At 38.1% G+C, this 23,621-nt stretch overlaps 1 protein-coding gene across 3 annotated transcripts; it reads left to right on the plus strand.

Annotated features, from left to right (window-relative positions):
* Lipk (lipase family member K) lies at positions 1 to 23,172 on the plus strand. Of its 3 annotated transcripts, none has more exons than XM_036208164.1 (9): positions 1 to 103; positions 1,807 to 1,938; positions 3,368 to 3,566; positions 4,203 to 4,312; positions 5,424 to 5,560; positions 14,382 to 14,528; positions 16,646 to 16,717; positions 19,219 to 19,290; positions 22,933 to 23,172. In XM_036208164.1, the coding sequence occupies exons 1-9, from the start codon at positions 1 to 3 to the stop codon at positions 23,170 to 23,172; spliced, it is 1,212 nt and encodes a 403-aa protein (XP_036064057.1). The 3 variants fall into 3 exon arrangements, with proteins under 3 accessions (XP_036064057.1, XP_036064066.1, XP_036064074.1); XM_036208173.1 differs by having other exon boundaries at positions 1 to 102; positions 1,821 to 1,938; XM_036208181.1 differs by having other exon boundaries at positions 1 to 102; positions 1,821 to 1,935; positions 3,464 to 3,566.
* The last annotated feature ends 449 nt before the right edge of the window (positions 23,173 to 23,621 follow it).

The raw sequence follows: 23,621 nt of genomic DNA on the forward strand, positions 1-23,621 counted from the left end.
ATGTGGTGGCTTTTAGCAGCAGCATGGTGTTTGCTTCTTCCTGAACCCATACATGGCTATAAGCAAGGGAGCATCACAAATCCAGAAGCCAATATGAACATTGTAAGTCATTTATTGAGAAAACAAAAACAAAATAACACAAAGATAAGAAATTATTAATTTCTCACTGTTTGGGGAATAATTTGTGTATCAAGAGTTTCTCTAATGACTAAATTGGTTTTAGTGCTCACCAAAACTAGCTTTCCTAGAATTGAAAGCTCTGACTCGCATTAGAGCAACAATCTTGGTAGGTTTTGTTTTTTGTTTGTTTGTTTGTTTGTTTTTTAGTTTTTAAGTGGTGGCTTCATGAAGAGGAGGTTCAGGATTTATTTTGATGATCCCCTGACACATACCCTTGAATTCTTTCTGGGGCTTTGTGTATGCCACCTTCATGGTTTTATTCTTTTGGGATTCAATAAGCCAAGGTTGGTTTATATACCTTTAAGTCCAAAGAATTTATTAGAGTACATAATATATCACCACAAAATAGCATAACTTAAGCATATACTGTGTGCCTCACAGGAGCAAATGTGTAACCTTGTGATGAAGGTAGAGACTTTGCAAATAAATCTACTGTCTCATTAATCGAACATTTCTCTCTTCCTAATATATTGTCTTGGATAAATCACTAATTTTCCTGACCTTCGGTTTTCTCAATTCTAAAATGTTAGCAGTTCTACTGCAGAGACTTCTTAAAAGGATTGATGAAGTAGATAGAGAAAGTGTCTACCCTGTAACACTCATTTCTGTCTCTGTGCATCACTGTGGATAGAGTAGTTTCTGCTGGCCCTTATAACCCATTTTGTGGTCCTTTATACTTTTCATTCGACATAAAGGTTGGCCTATAAAGGCAAGGTCTAAAGGTCTCCCAAATGTAGTTTTTACATCCAATTAGCCAATGGAAATCCTGAGCAAGGGAGTAGAAAGAAAGAGAGAAATCAAGTGTTGGATTTCTTGTTTTATTTTCAATTGCCCTGCCCTTGCTCTATCTTGCAAAATTACCTTAGGCAGCCATCTTCCTTGATGTGGTCCTTCTCTTTTCCTTCCTAGATCCTAACAACCACTTCCTTTCATATCTCTTTGGAGCCAAATTGGTAGGAACTCATTTATCATTAGACACAAGATACCTACCAATCTCCTGTTGTCTCCCTCATTAGGCAACTATTTATATTTCTTGTCACCAAAACATTTTAAGAATGAACTACTGGGGTTAGTAACACTAAGCCCTATTGGTGAAATTATTAAGGCCACTCCACATAGTTAAAAGGGAGGTTTATTTTGTGGGGTAACTTACAAGGGATAGGTTACTGGGTCTGGGAAAGGTATGGCACAGTCCAGCGGTGTTCTCTGGAGAACTCTGCTGGGTCTACCTCCAGCATCCAGGGTCCTGAAACTAAAAGATCCCTCTCATTTGGATTCTAGGTCTTCAATGTCCTCTCTCAGCTCCGCCTTATAGGCATGACTGTTACCGAAGCCTCAATTGGGGGTTGGAACTTCCAGGCCAAGGCTGGAATGACTACCCACTACAAAGCCCACAGCATATTTAGACAGCATCCTGAAGATGCTGAGTGTCAAGTCACTCCATCCTTATGTTACCCTTTTGCATTCAGTCCCTTCCTGAAATATTTCCCTAGTTGTTATAATTTTTCCTGCTCTATGCTATTGCCTGATGTGTAGGTTGGTGAAAGAAGATCGATATTTGAAGGACTATATTGCAATGTCTACACAAAAAAAACTGAATTATGGAACTATGGATATGGATTTTCCTTCTCCCCTTTCAGAGTCAACTTATTTCTTACTGGGGCTATCCTTATGAAAAGTATGATGTTGTAACAGAGGATGGTTATATCCTTGGAACTTACCGGATTCCTCATGGCAAAGGATGTTCAAGGAAAACAGGTATGATCTACTTTGCTTTGAAATCAAAATGCCTGAAATAGAAATACCTAGGTGTCCTGGCAGCAGTAGGGAAGCTTCCTCTCTTCAGTAGGTTGTATTCCTTTCTATCAGAGAAGGAAAGGCACCCCCACCTCTACTTAATTTGCACAACTTTAAAAACATTTTGCCGTTTTTATATATACTGTTTACTTGGTCTTTCCCTTTCTCCATGTCTTTGTCTCTCCAACTGCATACATAAGTAAAAGGAAATGTCTTCTCTTCCCAGTAGAAGCTCTAGAGTTTAGAAACCCAGAAATCATCCTTGATGTAGTCATCTCACTGACATCCTAAATGCAGTTGGTCTCCAAGATCTATCAGTTTGCCTCCAAAATCTGTGTAACCTGAAAACTTTTCTTAGCTTTAATGATATCCAAATCCAGGTTCGGGCATAACATTTTCCATTATAACACATGGCAGTTGAGACTGACTAATGTATAACCCCATCCCTATGCAAAGTAGTATGACTTTAATTTTTTGAAACAAGTTGAATCCTACTCACTCTGTCCTCTCAGGTCATCAAAGAGCCTTTCCTGCTCTCTGCTCTTTGTAGGAAACAATAATGATCCATTTGGAAGAAACACTTTGCTGCTTTTAATGATAAGGAAGTTGTCATTTGTTGAATGTTTGCTGAACACCTGGCAACTTTATCATTTGAATTATTTCAGCAACGCCTAGAAGTTTCAAGATGCTTCTTCTGATTAGATTTATTTTATTTTTTGTATATGAACATTCTGCCTGCATTTATGCCCATGCACCACCTGTGCCTGGTCCTGTGAAGGCCAGAAGATGGCGCTAGATCCCCCTTCCTCCCCCCTACTCCCCCACCCCCACACCATTCTAGTGTTTCCTGTGGTTGTAATTGGCCCTGTGGATGCCGGGAATCCAACCCAGGTCCTCTGCAAGAGCAACCAGTGCTCAAGACCTCTGAGCCATCTGTCCAGCTTCCGACAAAATGCTTCTTAAGAAATAAAGTAATGTGAATGAAAATAATGGTAGAGCTAATATTTATTTTGCTGTAAAATCTTTCAAGTTTTATTTTCAATTAAATGCTTAAACCTCCCCTGTGAAAGAACATTTGCTATTGTTCCCTAATATATAAATGAAATGAAGCGTATACATTATAGCAAGATAGATTTTTGAACCAGCAATAAAAAAATGTGACTCTAACAAACACCTAGGTGACATCATACATTATATATAGTCTTCACCTTATACATGAGGGAAGAAGGACTTAGTCACTTATCCAAGAGTCCCTAAAAGACTAGACCCTAGGCTTTCCTGACACAAAACTTCATTTCTTGACCTTGCTTATGTGTGAAGCAATCAGAAAGCAGAGCTTGAAAGTAGGCTGAGTGAGTTGAGCAAGAAACTGTGGTTGTCTATTTTTCAGCTCCGAAGGCAGTTGTGTATCTGCAGCATGGATTAGTTGCATCTGCCAGCAACTGGATTTGCAACTTGCCCAACAATAGTTTGGCTTTTCTTCTGGCTGATAATGGTTATGATGTGTGGTTGGGGAACAGCCGAGGAAACACCTGGTCCAGAAAACACCTGAGATTGTCCCCTGAGTCACCTCAGTATTGGGCCTTCAGGTAAGAGAAGCCTGTTTGTGAATGAAGTGTTTACTCACTTACAAGCATAAGTTCTTCTTGGTTTTCCCTTCTCTGTCCCAACACACCCAATGGAATCTACTGGAGGGAATCTAGAATTACCTCCTCCATTCAGGGTTTCTTCCATATCAAAAGAAACTCTCTACTTACTGCATTACTGCTTGTTTCAAATGCCCCATTTCTTTCCTGATGTACTGGTGTGGCAGGAGGAGTGAGGAGGAGGAGTGTGTGTTTGTCCTTATCAAAATGCAGCTTAATAGCAGAGAGTTGTTCCTGGAGCCTGACTTATTAGTCACAGGGACAAGGCTTGCACTTCCAGCCTCATCCCTGCATTCTTTCTGGAAGTCAATTGACATTTCCTGAATCTTCTCAGGGATGAATGGACTATGACAGCCCCATAGAAAAATTACCAGTAGGCTTTCAAATCAGACCCTTTTTATTCCAGTTTCCTGGCAGTGGTCCCATTACAGTGAAGATGTGAAGACAGCAACCTGAAAATTTGTCCAGACACACACTGTTCTCATGTACAAAGCTGAGTATCTAGGTCTACAAGGAATACTTGCAAAATACTGCTGGTCTAAGAACCCCTTATCTTTTCTAATTCCTTCTCTTTGGCAGTTTGGATGAGATGGCTAAATATGATCTTCCAGCCACAATAAATCTAATCTTGGAGAAAAGTGGACAGAAGGAACTCTTCTATGTGGGCCACTCACAGGGTACCACTATAGGTGTGTTTGGGGCAGACGCAATCAGACAATGTGAGAGATTTTCTTCTGTGTTTGTGGGAGGGGTCAGGTCAGTTGGTTGTTTTCTTCATTCTGTTGGTTTGTTTTTCTCTGTAGTCTCTAGTTTCGGGACTTTGAGAAACCATTTCCTCTAGGTAGTTTCTTAAGAGAAACTAAAGCAAGGATGACCATCATAAACTTGTCCCCAACACTGAATTTGGAGGTTGATAGGATTTAATTTTTGCTCTTGGCAAACAATGAGATCCCAGGTTATATTCTGAGGAAACAAATACAAACAGGAGCCTATTTTTCACTTGAATCTCTCACAGTCTAGAGAAGGACAATAAAACAAAAGCATAGAATTATGACATGGATTATATGCTACAATCTGTGTGGATTTCTTGCTAGGGAGGCAATGAGTTAAACTAGAGAGCATGATGATAGAGCCACAGGAACCTTGGGCCTCTCACTGTTCTCCCTTCTTGAAAAAATGCATATTTGAGGCCACAATATCCAGATTTATTAGATTATGAAATTCAAAAATATCTTCTAAAGAGTAAAAATACCAAGTAACACTTTAAGATTCATTTTTATATTTTTTCTATATAATAGTTTAATGTATATGAAACATTATGTAGGCATTTACATATACGTATATAATTACATATACATTAAACTATATACGTATATGTAAATGCCTACATAATCTCATACACATGTAATAGTCATTACCTGAAGATTCTGTTATCCCCATTTATTTATTGAAGAAACTGGGGTTGATACAAAGGAGGTAACGTTCACAGTTAATGAGTTAGAAGCCAAGATGATAGCTTGGTTTTATATTGCACCAGGGTCAAGCCAGTGTGGTCTCTGGAGTTTTATATACATGCTCCACAGAATGTGACTGACCCTCCTCCTCTTCATCACTCTTTATATAAGCACATTTGCACTCCACAGAAAGAGCCCATGCTACCCTTGAGAAATGTAAAAATTCCTCCCTATAAATAGTACTCACAATTTTATTTTGTTTTGTTTTCAATATAGCTATCATTAGTGATTTGTGACAAAAAGATAATTGGAAATTTGTATGAGCTGATGTCTTCTCTCCCTGCAGCGTTCATAGCATTCTCAACAAATCCAGAACTGGCTAAAAAGATTAAGTTATTTTTTGCACTTGCTCCAGTGGTCACAGTAAAACACACTAGAAGTCCCATGAAGAAATTAACCACCCTTTCTAGGCAAGCTGTCAAGGTATGTGAAATCCTTGCGTTTAAAGCAGGAGGAACTGGAAGTCTCCCTGTTTCCACAGATATCAAGAGAAGATGTGTACCATTTTTAAACCCATTTGGTGATGTAAAAGGCAATCAAAGGTTCCATACAGGTTTGCTGATGGTGTGGTATCTTAGCACGCTCAAGGAACTAGTCCTGGTGCCTTCTAATCTAGTGCCATGATCTCTAACTACAGAACATCTATCCCTCAGTAACACCTCCCAAACGTAGCTAAAGTGAGACCCTACTTGATATTTCTAAGGAATCCTACTCCTGTTCCAAATTCAGTTCCTTCCCCAAACATCTTAAATACCTGTTATCTGTAGTACTTTTGATGAAAGGTTCTCTAACTGGAGTGTAGTAACACCTTATGGTTTTGTTGTTTCCCTGGTGATGGCTGAGCATTTCTTCCCCATACACTTGAAGACTGGTTCTGCATCTTCTTTTGAGAACCATCGATTTAATTCTATCTCCCATTTCTAATCAGATTTTCGTGCTACTGAGTCCCTTATATATTTTGAACATCAACCCCATCACATGTACAATTTACATCTGATGTGTAATGGACATGTGTCCATTCATCTTTTCCTTTGCTGTTCTGAAGCTTCCTAGTTTTAGGAGACCCTATTTGACTACTTTTGCTTTTGTTTCCAATGATACAGAGATCTGATTTATTAAAAATTTCTTGATAATTCAATGTCCCAAGCCACTTTTCCTACACTTTCTTCTGAGAATTTCAGGTTTGGCGAACTTTGTCCATTTTTACTTTACTTTTCCGTACAGGAACAGGAGAACCTTCCGTTTTCTGCTTGCACACATCCAATCTTTGCAGCAGGATTTATCGAAGAGGCTGCAGCTCTCCCAGTGTGCATTCCTAGCCTGTTTGGATATCACATGTGGCCTTATTTCTAGTCTCTACATTCTGTTCCATTGGCCTGTGTGTATTTGCTTTTATATCAGTGCTATGACATTTCTTTTTTTTTTTTCTTTCATTTTTCTTTATTAAGAAATTTTCTACTCACTCTACATTCCACCCACAGATCCCATCTCCTCCCATCCCCCAGCCCTCCATCCCAAGTCACCCCACATCCCCACATCCCCCAAATCAAGGTCTCCCACAGGGAGTCGTCAGAGCCTGGCACACTCAGCCTAGGCAGGTCCAAGCCCCTCCCCACTGCACCAAGGCTGCACAAGGCATCACACCACCAGCACTGGGCTCCCAAAATCCTGCCCATGCACCAGGGACAGATCCCGATCCCCCTGTCTCGGTGCTCCCCAAATGGTTCTAGCCAAACAACCATCTTCCATATCCAGAGGGCCTACTCCAGTCCCATGGTGGCTCCACAGCCACTAGTCTACAGATTATGAGCTTCCACCAGTCATATCTGCACGTCTTCCCATCATAATCTCAACATCCCCTGCCTCCAGAGTCTGTCCTCTCTCTCATGGATTGGATTCCCAGAGCTCAGCCAGGCACCAGACCATGGATCTCTGTATCTGCCTCCATCAGTCACTGGATAAAGCGCTACGATGACAGTTAGGGTATTCACTAGACCAGTTACCAGAGTATACCAGTCCAGGCACCCTCTAGACCACATCCAGCATTCCCAGGTGCGGTCATCCTTGTGGATTCCTGAGAGCCTCCCTGGCACCCTGTCTCTTTGTATTCCCATGATGTCCTCATCTATCATATCTCCCTCCCTTCCCTCCCACTCTGTCCCTGTTCCAGCTCAACCTTCCCATTCCCTAAGTTCTCATCCCCTACTCCTCGCCCTCCACCACCCCCTCACCCAATCTGCTCATGTAGATCTCATCCACTTCTCCTTTGCTGGGCCATTCATGTGTCCCTCCTAGGGTCTTTCCCTGTTAGCTAGCCTCTCTGGAGCTGTGGGTTGCAGTCTGGCCATCACTAAATCAGGTAGTGTGTCTCCAACTTTGATCTTTTTGCTCAATATTGCTCTAGCTATTCAGGTTTCCATATGAATTTTAGGATGTGTTTCTTATTCTATGAAAATAGGATAGTTATTTTGACAGGAGTTGCATTTCAACTATTTTTAACAGGGTCTTTTAATATATGCACATGGCATGCCTAATTTTTATATTCTCTATTTCTTTCATCCATTTTAAGGTTCTTTTTGTAGAAAGTTTGGCTGCTGATGAATTTATTCCAAAATATTTTATTTTTTATAGTTATACTAAATGGGAGTGCTTTCTTTATTCCCTTTTTGGATAATTTTCTATTGGTATATAAAGATGTTACTGGTATCCGCATACTGATTTTATATCCTACAACTTTGTTGAATTCATTTATTAGTTCTAGTAGTTTGGGGGTTGTCTTTGGGATTTTCTATACATATGATCAGACCACATGCAAATGGTGACAAGTTGAATTTCTTCTTTCAAAATTGTAGGTAAGGGCAGGTGTAGTGGTGTATATCTATAACCCCCAGAAGTCAGGAGTCTGAGGCAGGGGGATGGTGAGTTGAAGGCCAACCTTGGCTACATAATGAATTTGAGTTCTAGCTGATATATGTATCAAAGACCTGTCACAAATAAAGATAGATAATAAGTAGGTAGGCAATGCCCTTTGTTTCTTTGTTCCGCCTTATTGCTCTGGTGAGGACTTTCACTTCTGGTTTGTATATTGTGATGAGTGTGACAGCTTTGTCTTGTTTCAGATTCTGGAGAGCCTGCAGCTTTCCCTATTTGTGATGATACTAGCTGTGGGATTATTATATATATTTTCTTATTTTTTTGTAACTTATTGGGGGGGCATGTATGACATAAACTGCATGTGGGTTAGTTTGTGGACAACTCTGTGGAGTTGGTTCTCTCCTTCCAATATAACATATGTTCCAGGGATCAAATTCAGGTGCCCTCATCTACTGAGACACTTCACCACATCACTAATATATTTGCTTGTTTTTGTTGCAATTTTTGTTTTTGTCTTTCATTCTGTTGATCAAGTGTATCATGATTTTTATTTGCATATTTTGAACCACCCTTGCATCTTCTTGATGAATTCCATTTGATTGGGATAAATTATCTTTTCAATGTGTTGTATTTAGTTTACTATGTTTTGTATTAAGGATATTTGCATCTGTTCATTGGGAATATTTATCTGTAATTTTTTGGTTTTGTTATTTCCTTATCTGGTTTTGGTATCAAGATAATATTGTCTCCACAGAATGAAATTGGAAGATATCCTTCCTTTTCAATTTGAATACTTTTAGAAATTTTGCTATAAGCTTGTCTGTAAATGTTTGGTAGAATTTTCACCAATGACACCACTGGTCATGAGCTTTTCTTTGATAAGAGACTATTCCTTAATATTAGCTGTTATTGATCTGTTCAGGTTTCTGTTTACTATTCCGTATTGGGTAGGCATATACATCAATGAATTCACTCGTTTTTTCTAGGATATCAATGTTGGTATCTAGTTGCTTGCAGTTAGTGACAATTGATCTTTGAATTTCTGATATGAGTGCTGAGAAACAAACTCAGGTCCTCTGCAAGAGCAGTAAGAGCTCATGACCACTGAGCCACCTCTCCTGCCCAAGATTTTCAATTTTTAAAAATTCAAAGAGGTTTTTAGTTGTACCTCCCATATGATCTGTTCTGGCTTATGTTCCATATAGTGACTTTTCATTGTCAGTATTTGTTCTTGGGGTTGCTGTGTGATGAGTCTTTCTCTGTCCTACCAACTAGCTCCCAAATCATGACATGGAGATTATTATTAATTATGAAAGCTTGAGCAATAGCTTAGCTTTCTCTGACTAGCTCTTATAACTTAACCTGTACTTTTTTCTTTTTCTTTTCTTTTTGGTTTTTCGAGACAGGGTTTCTCTGTGTAGTTTTGGTGCCTAACCTGGATCTTGCTCTGTAGACCAGGCTAACCTTGAACACACAGAGATCTGCCTGTCTCTGCCTCCGGAATGCTGGAATTATAGGATGTGACACTGTCACCCAGCAATTTAACCCATATCTTTTAATCTATGTTCTTTTGTGTGGCTCCATTACCTTTACTTTATAATTCCCAGGCTGCTTGTTCTTCATCCTGGTGTCTCTGACCTTCTTCTTCCCAATAGTCTCTGTACTTGGAAATCTTTCCTAACTGTTGGCTGTTCAGCTTTTTATTAAACCACAGTGAAATATCTTTACATAGTGTACAAAAAGATTATTCCCCAACATTTCTCCATTTTGTCTAAACAAAAAGGGAAGGATTCGAACTCTAACATATCTTATCTTTGTGAGTCCAAAGTTTCAGATTTAATTTACCTTTTATCATAATTAAGGAAAACTACAACTATAACTATCTAGTCTTCAACTCCATCAAATACCTCAAGGTATATAATATTACTTGACTAAACAGGAAGTGTAGAGCAAACAAATTCCAAAACTATAGAAATGGCAAAGAAATCTGGTTGCTTGGACAGTCACCCCAAGGTTCCTCTGCAACATTGGAACATCCATCTTCAGCCTACTTCCTACAATATCTGACAGACTTTTCTGTGAAGCAGGAATTTTGAAGGACTGTCCCACCTTGTTTTGGCAAAGTTCAGCAGTCACTTTTCTGTGTGTCCTGCAGAATGTCTGACAGACTTTTCTATGAAGCAGGAATTTGAAGGACTGTCCCACCTTATCTTGGAAAAGTTTGACACTCTTTTTCCCTTGTGTCCTGACTGTCAGCAGGCAAGACAAGAGCAATTTCTTGACCAAATGGCTAGTTTTGCCACATTGAAAGCAAACTCCACATACAGTTTCTTCAGTGTCCATCATTTTCTCTGAAGTAAATTGGTGCTTCAAGGAGCAGGCTTGTCTCATTGTCATGGAAAGCCCCATGTTAACCAAACATTTTAAATTTCCATTCTGTAGATATTTGAAGTGTTTGAATACCATCTATCTAAAATATACTTCTGTTTGACCTTGAAAACATACCTAACATGACTACAAGTTTGATCGTTATATGTGACTAATTACTAACCTGTATTTCATTATCTTAAATAGTTTGTAATAATAACTTTCAAGGACTAGAAATTTGCATTACATTGTTAAATGAGCTGCATAAGTATAATACCTTAAACAAGACTAGAATTGTATGTACAGTATGTTCTAACAAAAATACCTTAAATTTGTATCAATACACAAATATCCATATCAATATAATATATTTGAGACTAGTGATTGTTCAAAAGTAGACTTAACAATCCACCCTTTTATCTCATAATTTTTATACTATACCCCCCACCTTTTTCTCTTCAGAAAGAGATCCCTAAATCTAATCTCCTTCGTTCATTTTTTTCTGACCATGACCAATAACAATTTGTAACCAACCCCCTAAAACAACAACAAACATCCCTAACCCACCTGACCAAAAAACCACCCACCCCACCTCTTGGGAATGTGGGTATTGTGTTCTCTAGAAAGCTTTCTGATGTCTGGGGCGGGGGCACTGGCACCTTAAATTTAGTTCAATCCACTTAAGGACAAGTATAAGGATTTGAGTCACATAGAATTGGGCTCACAATGTACATCTGCCTCCTACCCTTTGAGGCTGAAGGCAAGCTATTCATTCATCCTAAACTGTGCTTCTCACATTTATAGAGTGGGTAGAATTTACTATCCTGGGAAATTCACGAGAAAAATATGTTTAAGTATCATCCCTGGCCAATAACATGCTCAACAAGTATTGCTTAACACCATTAATATATTAATCAAGCTTATTTTATGTTTAAATGTACAGCACTTGACATTTACTTACTGCTGCTCCCTTCCCCATCCCATTCTACCTCTGGACATTTGTTTCTTTGTACTCTTGTCTCTCTACTTTCATTTGAATCTGCAGTTTATACTGAGCCTCTTTTTCATTTTACTTTCTCGGTTCTGCTCATTGGCCTCATTTCTTAAAGCTATCTTCATTTCTTAAAATAAAAGCTTGAGACTGAGATAAACTGAGAAACTTTTCTCAAATAATCCTACTAATGGATACTAGAGCCAGCACCTCAGTCTTATTCTCACTGGAAAACTTAAAGAAGATGACAATTCACTTATATGTAATTACTGTTTTGATAGTGGTCTTATGTTTGGGCCTGCCTAGCTTGGAACTTGCTATACAAATCAGGCACCTGACTGTGGCAATCTTCCCGCCTCTGCTTTCCAGGTTCAGGGATCACAGGCATACTCTACCAAATCTAGTTTCATAACATTTTCAATGTCAGCCAGAAAAAGTCAGGCCTGAATACTCACAGATACATACATATGGATCCCCAGATGTGTAGACAATTCATTGGAGAAATAATCCAACCAATGTTCTTTCTGTTTTGCAAGCCATGTGTTGGCATTTATATAGTGGGTAGGATCTGTCAAGCTGCAATAGTCATTGAGATGATATGCATAAACATTATGTCTGTTTTGCCCACAGCCACAACATGGCATGGTGCCATTTTTTAAAAAAAACACAAAAATGGCTTAATTCTCACAAAAAGAGCTAAAATTCTTAGAGGAACCTATGTGCCGATTATTATGTGACAAATATGCCCTCTCCAGGATCAAGCTGGAATTACATCTGCATAGTAGTGTGTCTGGCCTGTAAACAGGAGCTCATCTTCCTGCAATACTACACTACACTACACTATACTATACTATACTACACTATACTATACTATACTACACCATACTATACTACACTATACTATACTATACTATACTACACTATACTATACTATACTACACCATACTATACTACACTATACTACACTATACTACACTATACTATACTATACTATACTACACTATACTATACTATACTATACTACACTACACTATACTATACTATACTACACTACACTACACTATACTATACTATACTATACTATACTATACTATACTATACTATACTATACTATACTATACTATACTACACTATACTATACTATACTATACTATACTACACTACACTGTACTATACTATACTATACTATATACTATACTATACTATACTATACTATACTATACTATACTATACTATACACACTATACTATACTATACTACACTACACTATACTATACTATACTATACTATACTATACTATACTATGCTTTCCTTTAGGTCAGGATGAAGGAGTAATTATTTGTCCTTAAGTAAATGCATAGTAATGGCCACAGAGGTGAAGTAATATACAAGATTACCATGCTATCTCTTCCTGCATTTGGAGAACATGACTATCACAACAGAGAAGAAGAACCCTGTGATAATATGACTTCTTCCTTCACATGGTTTTTGTGACTGACTACATGAATTTACTGACTCATGTCATGTACGTTTTCCCCATGTATGGATTGAGAGGGCATTAATAAACAGAAAATAAAAACATTCAGTTATTCAGATTAGATATTGATTTCTTAGTTAAATTACTTATTTGTGTGAAAATGTAGACTTCCACACTTAGAACACTGAGTATGTGTCAATATTCTTTTTAAACATAAATTCACACTATGAATACATGTTGCCACAATTATTTAATTACGATGGGGACAGTTACACAGGGTTACAGTTTGGTAATTGAGTCATTACTAGGATTGCATAAGATGACTTCTGCAATGGCCTGTTACTGCCTTCTGACCTAAAGAGCTGAGACACTTGAACTCGTGGAATTGAAGGTCATTCTCCCCTTCCTTTCCCTTCTCCCTCCTCCTTTCTCCCTTCTATTTCTCTTTCCTTTCTCCTTCCCTCTGTCTTCTTTCTCTTTGATGTAAAAGGTATATTAATTAGGTTATGGTGTCTTAAGTATTTTAGCAAAGTTTTGTAGACTAGTAAATGTTTTATAAAATAAGGATTCCTCTCAATACTGTAATACAAAAACTTTATAAACTCAGAATTGAAGTAAGTTATGCCATATGGGAATTTACTGGCTCCAGTCTACCAAAGAAAGTATAAGAACTGACAGTGCATTATTGCAATAAAAAAATAAATGCTCATTATTATCATTTTGTTGTTGTTGTTGCAATAGTCAGTAAATAAAAGATTATAGAAGAACTTTGTGCCAATTTTCACATTAAATGATTGTTTCTAAAGGTTTTAAGAACTCAAATTGATCTTTTCACCACCCCCATAGCTTATCCTAATAATGTGAAATTCACTATGTCAAAATAAAAGCCAGATCTGACTGACACACACAGGGATTCAATATTCTCTTGTGTTGTGATGTGATAGGTTTCTAGAATTCAAGAAGTGCATTCAGCATACTTGCAGCCTTGCCTGAAATTTCATCAGTAGAGATTTACTGCTTAGGCTGTGGCTTTTGTTTCTGGAAGAGCATTAAAGGGATGTTGCCTGTTTCAGTCACCACTTAGGATAATAGTTATTGTTCTGAAGCTGTTTGTTAGGTTCTATGAACTGCATTAGACGTTCTTCAAATGTGACCTATCACCTTTACAGCAACTCTGCTTTGGAGATGCCAGTTTTACCATTGTACAGATACAAAAATGTAGACAAACAGGAACTAAATTCTTCTCAAATTATAAGAAAGAGAATCTAAAACCACATAGAAATGCTTTTTTTCAAAGTTTTACCGATTCCTGTGTAGGCTATTCTCTAAGGCAACATGCTCAAAACATCCCAATGAGAGATGCTCATGAAAAACGTTGGTGGAATTGGGAGTTAAAGACATAATTTCACCAGCCCCATGGTTTCACCCAGGATCAGTATGGTCACCTGTCCAGTTCTTGCCTAGATGAATAAGCGTTCTCTACTACTGACATCTGTGTATATGACATTTAATGATGCTTTACACCCATTTTGCAGGTATTATTTGGTAACAAAATGTTCTCCACTCACACATTGCTTGAACATTTCATTGCCACCAAAGTGTGCAACCAGAAGATGTTCCAACCTATATGCAGCAAATTTATGTTTTCTCTAAGTGGATTTGATGGCCCAAACTTAAACATGGTAGGTCTAAGTAATCACTTCCTGGAAGCCAATGATTTTGTTGTATAAGGAGTGAGAGGTGACTTTGGATTTTATGGAAAGTATATTGGATGGCCTCCTTTTTGTCCTTTGGGATGTAATTAGTATTTTCCTGGTTCCAACCCAGGTTGAAAGCTATTCTATAAAAAAATCTTTGAGAAAATGGCTTTACTGACAGAGCTTCTAGTTGTTACTGCAGCTAAAATCCCACCATTAAAAATCTCTTTATTTCCATTACAATTACGGCTATTTCAGACCCTCTGAAGTGGAATCTCAGAGAGTGGTTCTAGAATCTATATTTTGTGTTTGTTTTTAATAAATTTTCCATATCCATGGGTGATTTGGAAATCCTTATCTTGTGAATCACCCCTGGTTGAAAGTGACAGAGGGATCTGGCTTTTCAGTGACAGCTATAAACCCAGCATTCAAGGGTGCTGAGAGGGTGGTTATTGGTGCTCTTTCCTACAGTCCCAACACAACCAGGCTCCTCTCCTTTCAAATTATAATTAGATGACTTGGGGGACAAGGAGGGGAAAGAAAGATCAGAAGTTTCTCATTCCCCAGCTCAACATGGACAATGTTTGAAACCAGAGGTGACACAAAACTGAAGATGGCCTCTGTCTGTCTCATAGACTTCCGCCAACAGCCTGGTCCCCCTCTGTGTTTTAAATAACAGGCTCTCACTGAGTCGCCCAGGCTGGACTTGCACTCACTATGCAGTCCAGACAAGCCTTGAATTCATACTCCTGCCTCAGGCTTCTGAATGTTTGGGATTACAAGGGTGATGGCCAGGCTCAAGATGTTTATAAGAGGCTTGTTTTATGCAAAGCATGCCTGAAGCACACTGCCTTTCCATATTCTCAACTCAGTTCTCCAGGAAAACCATGCTGGCTCATCGCGGAGATGTAAAAAAGACACGTAGATGAAAATATGTCACAATGGCAGAGCTAAGCAAATTGGCCCAAGTTTGAAAAACACTTAATAAAGCAATATACTTAACAATAGAGTCTCTCTTTGGCCAAATCTGTTTTTAACTGGCATCTAAGGACTGGTTATGGGATATTACAACATCTGGGAGAACAGCTACTTTAGTGAAGCACAGCCCGAGGCCCACTGCAGCTTTTGTGGAACTTCAATAACTATTACTAATAACGCAAATGTTCTGAACTCAATCCATGAGATTTTGACTGTTTTTTTCAGTAATCTTGTATTGATCTTAAATATAATTTTGAAAAGTGTTAAAAATGTTTTTGATGCTCCATTTGGAGAAAAATAATATCTTATCCAGAATATATATATGTGTGTATATATATATATATATATATATATATATATATATATATATACATATACCTATTTATATATATATATATATATATATATATATATATATACCTATTTATTTATATATATGAGAAATTGTATCCTACAAACACTCAAAGGCCCAATAAAAGACTTTTTTAATCTAGAAATTAATGGAAACATATAGCTCTATTTCCAATGTTTTTTGACCTAAGCTTTTTCTTAAATTTATTTTTTCAGATTTATTTATTTTTGTCTTATGTGTATGTTTGTATATCATGTGCATGCTGTGCTTGCAGAGGCCAAAAGAGGGCATCAGATCCCCTGGAACTGCCTTTACAAACAGTTTTGTGAGCTGCCATGTGGGTGCTGGGAATTGAACCCAGGTCCTCCACAAGACCAGTCACTTCTCTTAACCACTGAGCCATCTCTCCAGACCCTCAAAGTTTTATCTTAATGTTCTTTTTTTTATACAAAGTAGGGGAGAGGGTGACTAAAGTTTTTAACCCCTCGACTGTGTGGGGTGAGTCCAGAAAGAAGAGTTATATAATCTTCTGCATTCAACCTGTCAGATGTCCTCTGTGGGCGGAAGGGAATCATTGTCTGGGACAGAAGACAAAGCTGTGGGAGGATAATGCTCTTATAGATGGGCTTCTTTGGTTAATATGTCCACAAAGATACAAAATAAGTTTCTTTAAAGATAGTAGTTGTTATTATAAATAGAAAGTTGAAGTGTTCTTCAAATGTCTGTGCATGTGTTATGAGTAGCCTCCAGATGAGAAATGATCTCTTTACAGAGTCGCTTGGATGTTTATATGGCACACAGTTATGCAGGAACATCTGTTCAGAACATGCTGCACTGGGCACAGGTACATGCTCTCTCTCCCTGAGACTGACATATGCAATGGCCTGCAAAATCCTTGAGGGGCACTCCCAGGGAGCTCCATGCAGGGCGTACAGGTACCTGCCTATCATGGTGATGCTTCAAGGTCAACACTAATTCCTTCTTTTGATTTCCTTTGCTCCTATCTGTTCCCCTTGTCTTCAGTGCCTGGGCCGAGAGGCTGCTTCCCTCATATTCTGAATGAGTTCTCATTCTCAGGTTCCTCCTTCAGCCTGTTTGGAGAAGGCTTGTATTTACTCTTCTGGGAAATCATTAGCTTTAGTACAACTTTATATAAAATGGTACAGCCTGTTCCAGAAAGACCTGTTCATCTTCCAGTTAGCCCACGAAGCACTTCTGCTTGCAGAAAGAATATTTTATTCTGAATAATTTTAGGTAGGGATTAAAATAGATGAACAGCTTGTGGGTTTGCCCACTGTTACAAAATTTTGTTTAATAAGATTATTCTATATCCAGTAAGCTCAAAGATAAATAAAATTCAATTAACTTTTACCAGTTTCTGAGCCAAGATGTGCATGTATGCATTTTAATTTTTTGTGTAACTTTGCCTGTGTTACTAATCAGTCACTTCAGCCCCATCCATTTAAAAGAATTGAGCAAAATAAGCATAATCCCATCTATCTGTGTATGAGAGAAAATGAGTTAATGAGAGAGTCATTTGCATCTTAACATGTATACTAATATCTTGTAACCTTCTGTAAGCTGGAAATGAGAATCGGTTGCAGAGAGTAGGAAAAACACTAACGGTTTCTGGAAAGGTTGGAAGTCTCACTTCAGAGTAGACAGACTTTGTGTTCCTATGAATAAAGTCTGGTCTAAGCATGGGACCTGCTACTGATGAGGACATGGGTAGAACCTGTCATGGTCCTAGTCTTCCAGGAAATATAAATTCAAGTTTACAGTTCTTGAACACTTATTGCGTGTTCTTCCTGCTCTTCATATATTATTTCTTTCATCTCACTGATTCACATGAAAATTTTTCAATGAAGGCACTTATTTCCCCATTCTACAAATGTTACAGTCGATGCCTTATGCATCTAGACTTTTTTTTTTTTTTTGGTAGAAAGGAAGGAACAATGCAGATACAACATTTGTTCATAATATAGACAGACAGCCAAGGTAAGGGTGCTGCTGTTTATCTAACTATAGTACTGCTTGGATTTCTCTACTCCAGCACTTACACTCAAAAAGCTTTAGAATTTGGAACAGGGTAAATTGGGGATTTTAAGATTAGGTTGCTCAATTTATAAAATCCATGCAAATATTCCAAAATAAATAATATTTTTTTAAACTCTGAAATCAAGAGCACAGGGTTTCGAACAAAACATACTTGATTTGTAGTGATGCTGCTGAAATGTGCATTGATGCATATTACCAAGGACTGAATGCTTTATACACATCTTCCTACTTAATCTCACAGTCCATTTAGAAGAACATTATCATTATTCACACATCACAAATATCTTGCCCTGCATACCAGATTGAGTCATCACACAAGCCTGGTTATAAAACAGTTTTATTAGACACTAGACTTCGGATTGTAAATAATATGCTCTTTTGCCTCTCACAGCTTAAAACGCATAGGATTTTATCATCACAAACACACACATCTTCTTACTTCCATAACATTATATACATTCCATAACATTATATATAAAATATATATAATATGTGATATATAATATTACATATATAATGATATGGAAGTAAATAATTTAAACTAAAAGGATTAAAACTGTGAGGGGATAAAAATACAAGTTATAAGTTAAGAGAAGAGAAATTCTCACTGCATTCTGAGTATAATTAAGTGCTTAATATAAATCTGGAGTATCTGCCTCCTTAATTCAAAAAAGGTGACAGACAGGTGGCAAATACCAGATTCAAGGAAACTGTAAGTGTCTGAATACTTCTACTCATATATTTGAAGTCTAAATACCAAGGATCGCCATTGCCACTGTTTCCAGCACTCAGCCCACAGTTCTTACTTACAGCACAACACAACATGTTGCTTGGTGCTGCACAGAAGCAGCAAGCAGTCCACATTTGCTGATGTTTTTCCTGATGATGACAGAAATGTTTAATAATAGGCAATGCATTCATGATAGCATAAGGGCGCTTGCTGGGGATAGCAAAGTGCCTCGCTGTTTAATAACAGCCATAGTCATTTTTAGTGCTGGGAATGTGTGACCAGACCTTCTACAAACAAATGCAGATATAAATTCCTGAAATTCATTGTAGTATGTACATTTGAAAGCATTGTTATCTGCAGATTTTCATTCGAAAGATATAAGGGGCAGTGATAAGGTTATATCAGTTCTGTGAAGCACTGTCCATTTTCATTATTGATTAATGTTCTAATGAGTAGGCATGTTACCAACCTTCTTTGTGCATTTTTGCACAATAATTTTAAATGTACATTGTTTACTTATGTCATTTTAATGTGTTTTTTACTTGTTTTTATTTTAGGCTGTCAATTCTGGTCAACTCCAAGCTTTTGACTGGGGCAGTCCTGACCAGAACATGATGCATTTCAATCAGGTAGGTAACACTAATGCTAACCACAGCTGGTGTCTGCTGCAGTGAGCCTGTGAGAACAGCTCCCATTCAAGTATTTAAGTGCTTACTATTCCCTGTTTGCTATGATCATCGCTTATTGCTGCTAACACATGATGCTTCCTGGGTTTTACCACGTGAGGAGTCATTGTTTCTAATCCCCACGATGTTCACTTGAGGTAAACTTTGTTACCCTACTTTCCCTAGAGGCTCAAGGAAGTAAATTGCCAAATAACTAGAATATGATCCAAGGAGTTCTGGATCTAAAATTTATTTCTCTATTTTTCCTTCTCTACTCATTCCTTCACAGGAAAAACAAGCAAACAATAAGAACTCTCGATATTTCATTAACACTGTGTTAAAGACAGAATTAGAAAGCATGACCCCATTTCTAAAGCAGACCTTCACCTAATAACACTGGCATTGCTCTAATAGTCCTTTAAGGATGTCCTTTATTACTTTAAAAAACCCAATCTATGGATCATTTGAGACACATCAATCAGAAATTGCCATCTTTAGGGAGAAGTACTATCTAACATAATGGAATATTAAGATATTTCTTGACAACATCTATGAAAATGAATATCTTACACTAAAAACAGTATGTGGTGTTTGGTTATTGTTACTTTTTTCCAACTATGTTGGGAGACCCAAACATCGTTTGACTTCCTGATGGCAGACTGAGATAAAACATAAAACATAAGACATTGTCATTAGCTTTTCAAAATTGCAAAGAATAAATAGTGTAAATAGAGAGAATTCATATTTTCAATATTTTGAAAAATCTGGTTGTCTTCCCAAACTGCTATAGTTGAATGTGCATGGGCTTGGGTGCAGGGATAGGTATCAAACACGTCCTGTCAGGCTGCGAAGTTCCTCTGTCGATGACTGCCTTCTGTCTTCCACTAAAAGTTTGTGGTTTCTTTAAGAAGAGTGTTTTAGATGCTGGTTGTACCTTATGAGCTCAGAGACTTGGATGAAAGTGGAATCAGAGCTATCAACTTCATCTCTGTATTTACAAATAAATAAAAATCGTACATACATGGTGACTGAGGTTCAGATAAGGATACTTTGCTTGAAACTTTTGGTGGAGACTCAAACAGAAGATGAACTATGTATATTTAAAAGGCAGTGGCCTTCAGCCACAGCTACACTTAATGACACCGTAAATTACATGGGTGTAATTACTGACATAAATCACTAGTGGTCCTTCATTGCTAAGGAAGTATAATTTCTAAATGAATACATACAATTTCTCACTGTCAACTTAAAAATAAATTAAAAAGTTCTGGCAAAAGTTACCAGATACCATTTAAAGCTGAATTTTAATATTCACTTCTGATATGCCACCTTCTCCAATGCCTGCCTTCTTAGCAGAGTACTTACTTCACTGGAGTAAAGGAATTCCAGCTTAAGGGACTTTGGGTCTGGCTTTGTTTCTGAAAGCTTGCCTGTCTGTTGATGTCTTCACATTGCATTGTTTATTCAGTCTTCATTGTCCTCTATCTTTGCAGCTAAGTATTTGTTCTTTGTCTCCTGCTTTTAAGAAAACTACAGCCAGGAAAAGACAGCTCCCTGCTCTTCCTAGTTACACTTTACTTTTCGGACACTGTGCCAGGCTTTCTGGAACCCCTTTCCCCTCTCACACTAGGCAGTGCTAATCTCCGCTCACTTTCTTCTCTCCTGTGTTGCTTTCTTGGAACTGCCAATTTTCCTTTACCACATTCCAAGACCCTCCACAAATAGGAAAGATGGGTAATATACTTTTAATGTTTAAGACCTCAAACTCCCAGGCTCCAGCCCACCAACTGAAAGTAACCCTCAACCTGACTATACCAGGTTCTGCCTGAGCATCTCCTTTTGAAGAGAACTTGAGATGCACATTCACCTTGTCATTATCTTCCCCAAGCAGAATTCTACTGGGCTGAAATTTAAAAAGCTTTCATGAGTCCTTGAGGTCTTCACCTTTGTCCCTATTACCTCAGTACTAGAAGTATTACGTCCACGGCAAAGGTGCCATCAAGGCTAGACTCTAATAAGGATTATTTTTCTGGTTTGAAGATGGCTGTCTTCTTAATATGTGCCCATGTGGTCTTAGGGTATGTTCCTGGAAATGAAGGAAGGGGGGGGGAGGGGAAGGGAGGGAGGGAGAGAAACAGAGAGAGAGAGAGAGACAGACAGAGAGAGAGAGATTTTGTATGACCAACTATTCTGTAGAGTTAGAGAGAGAGCCATGCTTGGAACATCATTTATCCTTAACTATGCTCACATTGGAGGTTAGCAATTCCACTTTTGAATTTAAGAAGGATAAATTTCATTCTACAGCATGGATAATGAGGAACAATTTAAAGCAGTCAGTAACTATTCATAGTAGTCAGTTATTCATTTACAAGAAGTAGAAACTAAGTCCCTTTTAGGAGAAAGAAAGGAAGGAAGGAAGGAAGGAAGGAAGGAAGGAAGGAAGGAAGGAAGGAAGGAAAGGAAGGAAGGGACAAAGGAAGGAAGGAAGGAAGGAAGGAAGGAAGGAAGGAAGGAAGGAAGGAAGGAAGGAAGGGAAGGAAGGGAAAAGAAAAGAAATTCTAGTTTCCTACAGTGTCATCAGATCTTCTCCCTCCTCTGTCTTTGCAGCTCACTCTCAATTTTGCTCAAAGACTCCTATGCCTTTCATTGGCTCTTTCCAAAACAGTGCTCATCTGGTGACTTTACCTCACACAGCTCTTGCCATTTTAAAGTCAAAGGAAAAGATACATTTTCTCTATAGCTAAGGAACAAGGTGCCAGAAGTCTTCTGGTCTAGTTTTAGAGTTGTGTAGAGATGCTACTGAGTCACTGTGGTGGGTCTTTTGGTCACAGAAAGGACCAAATGGGATACTTGGTCATTTAGACCAAGGTGTGACCTGGGTCATTAAAAAGGGGAATGTGTAATGGAAAGCTTACTGGGTATTTAGCCCTATAGCACACTATTTTTGCATACAGATCAATTTCTTCAAATATATTTCAAGTGTTCATTTTCATATGTTGGTGTAAATGTTCTCTGAAAAGCCTGCTGATGCACAAGTGTCAAAAAGGGCTGCTGAGCCCAGAATTGTGCACATGAGACAGATGTTTATACTGTCCAGCAGTTATTGAAAAGGTCACACTGTCAGGTCAGGCTCTATGAGAAAGAGAACCCTTTTGTTTTAGAGATACACTCTTCCTCAAGGTCTTTTCCTGTCTGCCCCAAAGTGCAAGTCAGGAGTGTGATGACTGCCCTTTATTTTCATATCATGTTATTTCATGAACATGCTTCCTTTGATTCCTAGCTATGGTGGTAGGGTTTTTTCCTCAGATGTATGCTTCTGCCATGTTACACTACCTCATCACAGGCCTAAAAGCACACAAGGCAGACAACCAGCTACTACCATCTCTGAAATTATAAGAGCTTGCCTTTCTTATTTGGTTGTTATTCTAAGATAGTTTTTCACAGCAGTGGAGAACTGACTAAGACAATATTTTTATGTTTATATAATATTAAGTCCAATAAACTAGGACTTGAAAAGCTAGCTCAATATCCAATGGTTTTATTTACTTCCATAATACAGTTCTTCCCCTCCCTTCCTCACTTCCTTTCTCTCCTCACTTCATGTAGCTTACACCTCCTGTATACAACATCACTAAGATGAGGGTTCCGACAGCAATATGGAGTGGAGGACAGGATGTTGTGGCAGATGCCAAGGACACTGAAAATCTGCTCCCTAAAGTCGCCAATCTTATCTACTACAAGGAGATCCCACACTACAATCATTTGGATTTTTACCTTGGACAGGATGCACCCTGGGAAATTTACCAAGACCTAATTAGAATGATGGAAGAATACTTGCAAAATTAAAGACACCCTCTTTCTGCAACTGGGTGAATGTCTTGCATTAATCATGAGACAGACTGACCCTAAGGTGACCTGGATAGTTCTCAACTTGTATTTTCCCCTCCTTATTGTGAGGAACAGAGCTGAGTGTTCTTAGAGAGAGACCTGTGCTTGGAACATCATTTAGTCTTAATTATGCTCACTTTGGAGATTAGTGATTCAACTTCTGAATTTAAGAAGAGCAAACATCATTCTACAGCACGGATAATCAGAAACTATTTACAGTAGTCGTTTATTCATATGCAAGTAGCATTCATTGTAAGTAGCTTTAACAGCATTTGCAAAGTTGATAGAGGCCATACGCCTGGCTAGGTTATTCTGTTTGGCAAAGGTGATGGAATGCCATTAACTCATTACATTATAAGACGTGGCATTCTGTTTAAGCAGTTGAAAGTAAGAGTGCTGGGGGATAT

The sequence above is a fragment of the Onychomys torridus genome, chromosome 1 (assembly GCF_903995425.1).
Source record: "Onychomys torridus chromosome 1, mOncTor1.1, whole genome shotgun sequence".
Lineage (NCBI taxonomy): Eukaryota > Metazoa > Chordata > Mammalia > Rodentia > Cricetidae > Onychomys > Onychomys torridus.